At 49.3% G+C, this 11,111-nt stretch overlaps 1 protein-coding gene across 22 annotated transcripts in view; it reads right to left on the minus strand.

Moving 5' to 3' along the window:
- Nucleotides 1-6,710, minus strand: part of Tpm1 (tropomyosin 1) — a 29,072-nt gene extending 22,362 nt beyond the window's left edge. For 2 of the 22 annotated variants that reach the window (XM_090358252.1, XM_090358248.1), the window contains exons 1-2: nt 6,456-6,710; nt 5,020-5,145 (exon numbers count right to left, since the gene is read on the minus strand). In XM_090358252.1, the coding sequence (XP_090214378.1) occupies nt 5,020-5,145; nt 6,456-6,569 (240 nt within the window). In that variant the 5' untranslated portion in view covers nt 6,570-6,710. Of the gene's footprint in view, nt 1-650; nt 846-5,019; nt 5,146-5,374; nt 5,501-6,455 lie in introns of those variants that run through there. The other 20 variants (XM_090358251.1, XM_090358247.1, XM_090358250.1 and 17 more) reach the window with 16 other exon arrangements.
- Nucleotides 6,711-11,111: the final 4,401 nt, after the last annotated feature.

An 11,111-nucleotide genomic window follows, 5' to 3' on the forward strand; every position in this document is an offset into this window, starting at 1 on the left:
ATCCTGCTCCTGCTCGCTGGATATCTATCTTTGCCTGAGGACAAGAGAGGAAGCCAGGTATTACATTCAAGGAGGAGGATGGAAGCGCGGCGGTGGGAGAATACACCCAACAGCTCCTGACATTTGGCCAATTCCCCCCCCCCATCAAGACTCGGTAACAAAGGAATGGCTATTTGTAGAGAACGGTGGGTTAAGAAAGGTACAGGTAAAAGGGCTGCACGCTGTGTAAGCTGGTTCTCCCATCGGATCCCCCAGCCCTGTCTTTAAGTCTCCACGGATGGTGGAGTAGGGGGTCCAGCATCCCCAAGCCCTCAAAGTGTGGCAATGCCTCACAGTCCAGTTTGCACCTCCTCCCCAAAGGAAGGGACCTATTATCTATCGAAAAGGCACATTCCAAGGATCTGAGGGAGTGAAGGAAATCAGGGGAAACCAGGAATGGAGCCCTTTCCAGAACCTTCCAAAACCCACTCAAGAGCTTTACTTCAGATCAGCGGGCTAGAGCACAGGGAAGGCCGCAGAGGGGGGAGAAAAAGAGCTGGGCTCCTCCGCAGAGCTGGGTGCCAGCCGGCCCAGGTGCGCCAGGTGCGGCGCGGGGCGCGGGGGAGGGAGGGATGCGGGGTCCTGAGGTAAGGAGGGGAGGTGTCCCTTACGGTCTCCCTCAGCTTCCGCTCGTGGTCCAGCTCGCGCTGCAGGCTGCCCGCGCGCTCCTCGGCGGCGTCCGCCTGCTCCTGCAGACTCCGGATCTTCCTCCTCACCGCCTCCAGAGAGCTGCTCCCCGCCATGGCGAGGGCGGCGGGAAGGCAGAGCCGGCTGCAACAACCCGAGCGACCGCCAAGCAGTAGTACGCTCCCAGACCCAGTCCCAGTCCCAACCCCAGCCCCAGCCCTAACCCAACCCGTCTCGGCCCGGCCCCGCCCAGGACGGCGGCGCCCCGGCAGCCCTGAAGCAGCCCGGAAGTCACGGCCTCGGGGGATGGCGCCGGACGAACCGCGGGCGGGAGCGCGAGCGCGAGGGGCGGGGCCAAGCCGGCGGGAGGGGCGGGGCCTGGCGGACCCCAAAGCTAGCGCGCTCTCGACGGACTGCGCATGCCCCAGGCTGCGGAGTGGGCGCGTGCGCCCCCTCAGCCAGTGCAGTGGGGCGCGGGGGAAGGAAGGGAGCACCTGGCCAGTTTGGGGGACGGTCTCCCGCAGTCCCGGCGACCTCGGATCTGACTACCTAAGGGGGATGGCGACTCCAGCTGGCGTCAACACCCGATTCCCACGCCCAGGAAAGGAGAGAGAATGGAGGTGCTTTTGCAGCCTGAAAATGCCCTAAGGGAACTGCTGTGAACCCCAGAACACAAGATCCTAAGCACAGCATCTCCCATCCCCGCCCCCAAAATCCTTCCCCCTCATTATTTCAGGCAGTGAAAAACACTAATATACAAAAGATAGAGCTCTTATTCTAAATGCAGTCACAGTTTCTGATGGCTGCGTGACTTTGGGCACATTAACTTGATTTCTCTGGGCTTCGTCTGTAAATATGATGGTAATTAATAGAAGGCTGTTCACAGGGCTTTTATGAGAATCATGTAATAATATAAAGCACTTTTCACAATGCCTTGTGCGCAGTCAAGATTCCAAATGATACCTATAATTAATACATGGATACCGCTTTAAGAGTTCGGCTGGGACCTATAAACAGTTTTACAATCTCGGGCCACCCAAGCATCCCTTCCTTGGTTTAGAACCAGCCTGAGATCTTCAGGAATCCCACAAATCTGAACTGTTCTGGGATGTCTTTAAAAGGTTCCCAAAAAAGGGCACAGAGACCTAGAAGGGGAAAAAAAAAATCTAGCTCCCAAACAATCAGTGGGAACCCTACTCTGGCCGATTCCCTCTTTGGATTGTGTTTTAAAATGTCTCTCCACATCTCGAGGAATTTTTTTTTACCCCCTACCCCTAATTCAAGACAAAACAAACACCCCCTAACCTCCTCTCTCCAAAGCCTCAAAGACAAGTTTTAGCTTTTCAGACTTTCTATTGAGTGCCTCACTGCTAAGACACCCTAGCAAGGACCCTGACATCCAGTAGGGGGAGCCTATAGCTTTATTTCTAGGCAGTTAGTCTGGTCCTGCCTGGTCTGAGCCAGGTCCTGAGCCTGCAACCCCTGGATTACAAACATTGGGGAGGGGGGAAGTAACCTCTACAGTCAGTCCACTTGCAAAATGCTCTAAGCAGCCAATGAGTGACTTAATGCCCTGCTTTTCAAACACCTGAGGATGGCAGTTTCAGGTGAGTTCATTTTCAAGCTGATGTCATTAGAGAAGAGTTTAGGACCGGTGTTTTCAGGCTTGACAGGCAGGTTGGAATCATCTGGGTATTTAAAATATACTGACATCTGGGTTCTATCCCCCAGAGATTACAATTTAACTGGCCTGGGCTGCAATCTAAGTTTTTAAACCTCCCTAGTTGCTTATTGTTTTGTTTATTTTGTGCCAGTACTGGGGCTTGAACTCAGAGTCTTGCACTGGTTTGGCTGGCTGTTTCACTCAAGGTCAGCACTTTATCACTTACACATCTCCACTTCCTGATTTTTGCTAGTTAATTGGAGATAAGAGTCTCTGGGACTGGCCTCAAACTGGAATCCTCAGATCTCAGCTTTAGGGTTAGATCTCTAGGATTACAGGGGTAAGCTTTACTTTTATGTTTTGATAAGGTTGAGAATCACTAACTTGGGAAGTACAGCCCTACAGAAGCTAGACTGACATAAATATCAGACACATCACCATTATTGGGGAAAAGGGCTGGGGCCAAGGTTAATGAGTCAACTAATAACATATAGTTATATGTTATAAAACATATAACATTTGTAATATATATATATAGATATATATTATAGAACTTATATAAAGCAACCTTTCATGTAAGTCTATGTATATTTTCCATATAAAACATACACACATAATCACACACTATACATATAAGCTTCTTCTCAAATGACAACTTTTAAGCTAGGAAAAAATACACTTCTGGAATAGGGTTTATAAAGTTTTCTGATAAATTGGGGGGGTGGGAATTTGTAGTAATCATAATAGAAAAGTGGAGAGTAAATATCTCACCCAACACCCTAGGAAGCTGACTTCTCTACTTCTCCTTTTCTCTAGTGATATCTGTGCATTTTTCCTTAAGTCTGGACACTTTTTTTTTTAAACTAATTCTGTACTCACTGTAAAAACAGAACATTTCTTTGCAAACCTCTTCAACATTTCTACAATCTCCAAACAACTTAAAATGTCTTCAAGGGGAAGATGAACATATTAACCAGAAGAAACACACACACACTCACTCACTCAAACACACCATATATAGAGACAGTTTTCCACTGGATAAAAGGCAACTTCCCTCCTTTGCTGGCTCCACCTCCACAGCTGACTTTAAACAGCCTCTTTCCACTTCTAACCTTTCTCCTCAACTCTACAGCCCCTCCCTTAGTGAAGACTTTTCAGTAAAGATATAATAGCACTGCATAGTTGCAATTATTTCCCCCCCATCCCCAAAAGGAGCAGTAGTGGTTTTTTTTTTTTTTTCTTCTCTGGCCTTCACTCTTACTGCTCTTTTCAAATTCTCTGCATTCTTTTCCTTATAAGGAATATCTCCCCATGATCTACAAGCGGTTCTTTTAAAAAAGCTAAATAAATGTCCTTCTGGAGAATTTGGGGGAGAAGGGCAGCTACCCTCCCATGTATGGGACATCTGATTCACATTATACAAAGTGGACTCAGTTATAAGTGGTTTGGCTCTTTTTCCAAAGCCAAGTAGTTTACAATACAAATATTTCAGCTATATGAGTACTTCACCAAGCTCCCTTTCCAGGAAATCTTGATTTTCACTGCAAAATTTCTTTTTTTTCTTTAGATTCCAAGTAACCTTTATCTGGATCTCTCATGAACAGAACACACTGGCCTATTCACTATCTACATTTCACACTACCAAAAGCCTGTACTAATTTCAAAACCTAAGATCCTTTTTAATTTGCATTTCACTCTTACAAAAAAAAATTCTGCAATTGTGCTTGGGATGTGTGGGGGGTGTTCAACTTCTGGACATAATTTTCTTTAGTGCTCATACATTCTTGGAATTGTTATCCATTTCCTAAGGAAGGCTCTCCTAATTGGGCTTTTAGGCTTAATTAGTTTCTAGAATGGAATTCCAGTGTGAAAAGAAGTCAGTCCTTTGGAAATCTAATCCTTGGCCTGACTTTCAGAGGCAAGCTCTATAGTTCCTATCTCAAAGGACAAGGAAGAAAAATGCTAATGGAACTCTAGGCCAAGAAAGTATGTGGTAGTTGTCAAGAGGGCTGACAGGTGGGGGTGGAGCAGGCAGGAGGGGCAGGGGGGCAGCTAGCAAGCTCACTATACCATATAAAGCACTGAGCTATATATAACTCCCTGCTTAGTTTCTGGACCCAGAGCTCACAGGCTGCAGACCCAAGCAAGTATCATCTTCCCAGGCAAATCTTAAGAGCTACGGCTTCAACTATGTTGAGTTTAGGTGTAGGGAAAAGTACCTCTAAGTTTAGAGGCCTCCGGACAATGACATGATCCATTATCCTAAGTCAGACTTACCTACCCCCTGTGGGTGGCAAAAGGAAAGAGGAAAAGAAAAAAAAACCAGGTATTCCCTGTTGCACAGATCTTGGGTCAGGCCACCTCAGGGATTTCCTCCAATGTGTCACCAATTATTTTCTTTAGACTTCTCACCCACCCACCCCCAAACCCAAGGAGAGGGAAGTCAAGAAGAGAAGAAGAGAGAGGAAAAAAATATATGGATGGAATATAAATGATTATAAGCCACAGCAGAGACAATATTCAGTGCTCTGGGCCAGGGCCAAGGCTGTGTTGCAGGTGTCCAGCGGGGAGGAGGCCACCCTCCAAGGGTTGATCTCTTGGGGGGGGGGTTGCTTAGTGACCCCTAGCAATGGCCACTGCTGGGCGGGAAGGTGAGGAGGGGGAGGGAGTGTGAGCAGTGGTTCACTTACATCAGTGGCCTTTTTCTCTGCCAGCTCCAGTTTCTCCTGGGCATCTTTGAGAGCCTCGGAGTATTTATCCAGTTCATCTTCAGTGCCCTTGAGTTTCTTTTGCAACGACACCAGCTCATCTTCCAGCTGGGAGTTTGGCCGTGGGGTACGGGGAGCGGGAGGGGGGGTGTGTGCACAGCAGGCAGCGTGATCCCGCCGGGCGCGGGGAGAAGGTGTGGGTGCACAGATAATAAGGACAGAAACAGTGGGAGAGAGGGAGAGAGAGAAAGGGGAAGAAACAGGGAGGGAGAGAGAAAAAGAAGGAGAACAAGAGTTAGCCATTCGTGCGCCGTGCCTCGCCGCGCGCCCTGGGTACCTTGGCGGCGGCCTCATCGGCGGCCAGGAGGCTGTCCTCCGCCTTGTGCAGCTCCTCCAGCACCCGGTCCCGCTCGTCCTCCGACGCCCGCAACAGCTTCTCCTTGGCCGAGATGTCCTCCTCCAGCTTGGGGTGGCGAAGAGGGGGGGACCGGGAATGCGGAGTAGGGAGACACAGGCGAGCGGGTGCGGGCGGGCCGGCACGGACCGGGTGTTACACACACACATAATACAACACAACACAACACACGGGCGCCAGGTTGGCTGGGGCCTGCAGGTTGGAGGTGCTTCAGAGTTTAGAGGTTCAAGGGATCCCCACAGAATTCTGTCGCGCGCTCGCATGTGCGCGCGCGCACACGTGTACACACAAACACACACACACACACACACACACACACACACACACACACACACACACACACACACACACACCCCTTCTCCTGAGCGGGATTCCTGCTGTGGTCTCCGGCTAGGGTTCACATCCCACAGCTTTGAGGGGGAGAGGGTGTTGGGGACGTACAGAAAAGTTCCCTTATTGGCCTGGCTTTTCAGTCGTATCCTCCATTCTGTCCCATCTTTGTTCTTAGGAAACAACTCCAAGGCGCTTCCCCCCACCCCTCTCTGCCTCTTCTCTCCGCCTCCCTCCTCAGGGAGAAGTCCAAAGTTGTCAACTTTCAGGACTTGACTCAATCCACCCCCCCCACCTCTGGTTCCACCCTGTTTTCAAATGCCCCCAGGAATTGGGGTCCTTTTCCCCCTCCCCTCCCCTTTCTCCCCCCAATTTGACTCCCAGGTGGCTCCAGTACTTAAGTGGACTTGGTGGGCTACAAGTTCCCAAACCAAACTTTAAAAAGTTACAGTGAGCCAGCGTTTCCCTTCCTTCTTTTTTTCTTTCCCCCACGCGCGTTCCCCTGGCCACCCTGGGTTTGGCGGTAACTCTTGAGGTTTTCCGGGGTGGGGTGGAGGGAAGGAAGGAGTACCCGGCTTGGATCCTGGTGTGTGTGTGTCGGGGGGGACACCCCGGACTAGCCCATCGGGGCTCCGGAGACGAGGCGGACACAGGGCTGGGGAGAGGCGCAGACCTGTTTGCTGCGGTCTTCCGCCGCCTTCTTGTCGGCCTCAGCCTGCTCAGCTCGATCCAAGGCGTTCTCCTTGTCGAGCTTCAGCATCTGCATTTTCTTCTTGATGGCGTCCATGGTGGCGGTGGCGAGGGGGCCCGGAGGGCTGCGGCGGGAGCGGAGACGGGCGACGAGGTGCGCGCTGGGGCAGCCGAGCCGGAGTGCGAGCGCCCCGCCGCTGCTACCAGATATGTACTTTCCCGAGGGGGCGAGAGCGCATTCCTCAAGACAGCCAATACTTTTTTGGAAAAGCTTTTTTTTTTCCCTTCCCCTCCTGCTCCCCACCCCTCCCCTCTCTTGCCTCCGCCCCGTGCCCCCACCCCGCTCCTCCCGCGGGGGGCCTCGCGCCCATTCGCTGCCGCTGGCCGGTGGATGTGACTATATATGGGGACCCGAACCGCCCAGGCGGCGGCCCTGGGTGAGGCCCCGTCCTGTTTCCAAACCTGTAAGCCAACCCCAGGCCTGGCCTCGCTTTGGAACCCAGCCCGGGGCTGGATGGTAGACTCTGCCCTTTGTGCTCCCCCCACCCCCTACTTCTTCCAGGGGCGCAAAGCTGAGCCCTGAGGGTCCCTAGTGGAGCCTGTTCCTCCCCTTGAGCCACCTCCGGTCTGTACTCCTCCCCCCACTCAGATCGTAGGGAGCAGGGAAGATGATGGGGTGCTGGGACCCACTGAACAGTCAAATGCGAACATACTTCCACCTCAACAGAGCCCCTCCTCTAGCCGCACCAGCACTGGCAGCTTTTAGCCCTCCAATTGTCTGTCACTCAGGGCGCTTGGTCTGGAAACTAAGAGCCGAGGAAGGAAGATGGGGGTCCAGGGAACGGGGGGAGAGGACTGGGGTCGTTCTTGAGACTTTGTACTGTCTGCAACGACAGCAAGTGGAAATGTGTTTTGAGCCCTCCCTTCCCCTACCCAATGCCCTAAGGACATAGGATCTAGCTAGTGTAGTGTGTGTGTGTGTGTGTGTGTGTGTGTGTGTGTGTGTGTGTGTGTTGCTCTCCCAGCATTTCTGGGTGTGTATGTCTTGTACAGATGTGTAGGACTAGAATTGGGGGAGGGAGGATAAATGCCAGTATTAGAGATTGAACTTAGGGTCTTAGTACTCTGCCTTGGCTTTTTCTGCTTAAGACTGGTGCTCTACCATTTGAGTCACACCTCGACTTCCGGCTTCTTGCTGGTTAATTGGAGTTTCAGGGACTTTACTGCCCCTTCAGACTGAGATCCTCAGATCTCAACCTCCTGAGTAGTTAGGATTACAGGTGTGAGTCAACCAGCTCCAAGGGGAAAGAATGTTGGGTTTAGATTCAGACAACTTGAGGTTTGGTCTCTGTGACCACCAGCTGTGTCACCTTGCCTAGTAGCAGCCTCCTTCTTGTTATAAAGTCCAACAGGCAGATGATGCTGGAAGTCCACTGAGATCTAATCTTTCATCATTTCCCTTGCACTGAGTTTTAGGAAGTCAGATTCTCTTGTGTTAGGTGCTCAGGCACCCCAAATCATTGGAGAAGCATTGCAACTAAGGCATAGTAACCACAGCCAGAACTCGGGGATAAGAGAGCTAGCCCTGCCTTGTGAGCAGGGCTGGCAATGAAGGAAGGAGTTCCTATCTCCTTCCCTGTGTCTCTTAAATCCTCTTCCCCTCCAGCACCTCAGGGGGAAAAGCTTGCTCTTTTTAGAGCACCAGTGAGAGTAGGAGGAGAGGGAGCTGTCCCCAAGGTCTTGCCAGAGATCAGCTAAGACAAGATAGGGAGGAGAGAGGGTCTTGTTAAAAGTCCCAAAAGGATAATTCACAGCCTGTAGTACACCGATACCCAATATTCCCAGGATGGTATCTGAGCAGATTAGGCCAGCCAAACAACTTGTAAGTTCTTCAGAGAATGATCAAGTTCCCCTAGTAGGATTTTATCAAGTTTCTTCCACTAACCTGGCTGCCCAAGAGGGGAAAAAAATACACTGATCTCGTGGTCAGACTATTTAGTTCCCTGTGAATGGCACATGTCAACTCACCCGTAGGAATAACCATGCATTTCCAGGCCCCTGGGGGAACATACAGAACTGTGAACCACAGAGTGAGCTAACTCTCAGCTCAGGGTTTAGTTAGGACGCCAACACCTAAATCTGGTTTGGCCTCTTCCTTGCAATGGCACTGTGGCTAGATCAAACCTCTCTAAGTCTCAGTTTTCTCATCTGTAAGATGAGGCAACTGAAGCCAGGGACCAGGGGCTCACGCTACTCAGGAGGCTGGGATCTGCAGGGTCCTACTTCAAAGGGCAGCTTAAGAGAGTCCATTTCCAGCAAAATGTCAGGCTGGAGGTATGCCTTTAAGTGGAAGAGCACTAGCCATGAACAAGTAAGTAGAGCTAATTTGAGGCGCTGGTACTTGCAAAGCAAAACAAAAAGCCTAGACACAAAGAAGCTCCTTGAGGGATTGTGTGTGCTTGACTTTTCTCCTCTCACAATGAAATGGGGATGCTAGGTCTAGCTGGTACCATTTTGGCCATGTGGTGGAGAGGGAATTGGGTTTAACTGGTGCCATCTTCATGATGGAGGAAGGTGAAGTCCCATCTCCCAGGTGATGGGTGTGCCTGAATCTTTAGAGGCATGGTCAGGGACTTGGATGATAGTTTATTGGACCTGTCAGAACTGTCCCTTGAACTCCAGTTTCCTGTGACCCTGACCATTAATAGAGGTTTATTTTTGGCTCACAATTGTGGAAGTTTCAGTCTGTGTTTGTTTGGATAGCTACTTCTGGACCTGTGATGAGGTAGCATATCATGGTGGGAATGTGAGATAGAGGAGGACAATTCACCTCATGGCAGCCAGGAAATAAAGGCAGTGACAGGAAGGGACCTAAGTCCTGAAATTCCCTTTCAGAGCACATCCCCAATGATCTAACTTCCTTTCACTAGGCCACAGCCCTGAAAGCACTACAAGCTAAACAGAAAGCCTTCAAGATATTTATGATCCAAAAAATGGAGGACATATAATTTTTTTCTTTTAGGAAAAAAGAGCTATGTCTAAGGTTGGGATCCACTCTCTTCAGGGGTGTATGCATTTCTAACTAATCATATTATCATTGTCCCAGCAGGCTTCCTGGACCTCTAAATTGTAAAGATCACATAGCTCAGCTTATCTTTTCTTCCTCTCCTCTCCTCTTCTTTCCTCTCCTCTCTCTTCTCCCCCTCCCTGTCTTCTTTCCTTCCTTCCTTCATCAGTATCTTGCAATATTACCCAGGTCAAACTTGAACTCACTATGTCCCCCAGGCTGCTTTTGAACGCCTCACCCTCCTGTCTCAGACTCCTGAACATTAGGATTTAAGATGTGTGCTGCAATGCAGGACTTCCTCAGTTTTTCTAGGAGAGCCTCCTATTAACCATCCTGTTCCTTTCCTGCCCTAAAAAGTTTCTGTCCTTGACCTATGATATTTTCCAATATTTAATTTCAAACTCTATCCAAAGGATAGAGTATCCTAATCCAACACAGGAATGCTTGTTTGAATATTTATATCAAGAGCTGTTTGTTTAAAACAAAGCAAAACAAAATCTTCATTAGCTGACAGTTACACCTTGTTTAACAGCAAAAGCTCTTACCTGGGCATAGTGACTCCTCCAGAGTCACCCTTGCTGACTCAAGCAATTAAGGGAAAGTGAAGAATCTATAATTAAATGGGGACCCAAGCACTTCTTTCTCACTAGGCTCTGGAATGCAGTGAGTTATGCTCCCGGCTCATTGTGGTACAGAACAAGATAGAACAGGCTTGTCTCATACACTAGGGAGTTTTGTTTCCCAAGGATTTGGTATGGACCCATGAAAATAGCCTCTGCCTCCTGGGATGTTTTGTTAATCTGACAAAAGGTCTTCAGACCCTGGCAGATGTGTGCCTTCATTGTTCAATGGCCCACAGCTGGCCTGATGGAGATCTGTGGAATATGCTTGCTACCTAGAGAGTTTACCTGGACAAAAAACAAAAACAAAAACAAAAAACCCCAAACCCAAACAACAACATTCCTCATAGCTTTCCTGTCTTATGTTTTATATTTTCTCAACAGCAGCATCTATGATAGGTTTAAGTAAGCTTAATTTAGGATGGAATTTGTGTGTGTGTGTGTGTGTGTGTGTGTGTGCGCGTGTGTGTGTGTGTGTGTGTGTGTGTGTGTACCAGTCCTTAGGCTTGAACTCAGAGCCTGGATGTTGTCCCTTAGCATTTTTGCTCAAGGCTAGTGTTCTACCACTTGAGCTACAGCTCCATTTCTGGTTGTATTGGTGGTTAATGGAAGACAAGAGTTTCGTGGACTTTCCTAAGCAGGCTGGTTTTGAATCACAATTCTTAGATATCAGCCTCCTCAGCAGGATTATAGGCATAAGCTTCTGGCTCCCAGCAGGATAAAATTTTGTTTTCTCAAGAGCAATATTTTCATTTGTGTATGTAAAGTTGAAAACACACTCTCAAGTTCATTAGTTTTTTTTGGTATAATCTCTTATAACTTTATGATGAGTACTGCTGTACTTTCTTTTCTATAAATTAATTTCTATTCCCTTCTTTCCTCCTCCCCCTCCCCCTCTTCCTCCTCCTTCTCCCCCTCTTCATCCTCCTCCTCCTCTTCCTCCACTCACATT

Source organism: Megascapheus bottae, chromosome 25, assembly GCF_031878675.1.
Source record: "Megascapheus bottae isolate mThoBot1 chromosome 25, mThoBot2.hap1, whole genome shotgun sequence".
Lineage (NCBI taxonomy): Eukaryota > Metazoa > Chordata > Mammalia > Rodentia > Geomyidae > Megascapheus > Megascapheus bottae.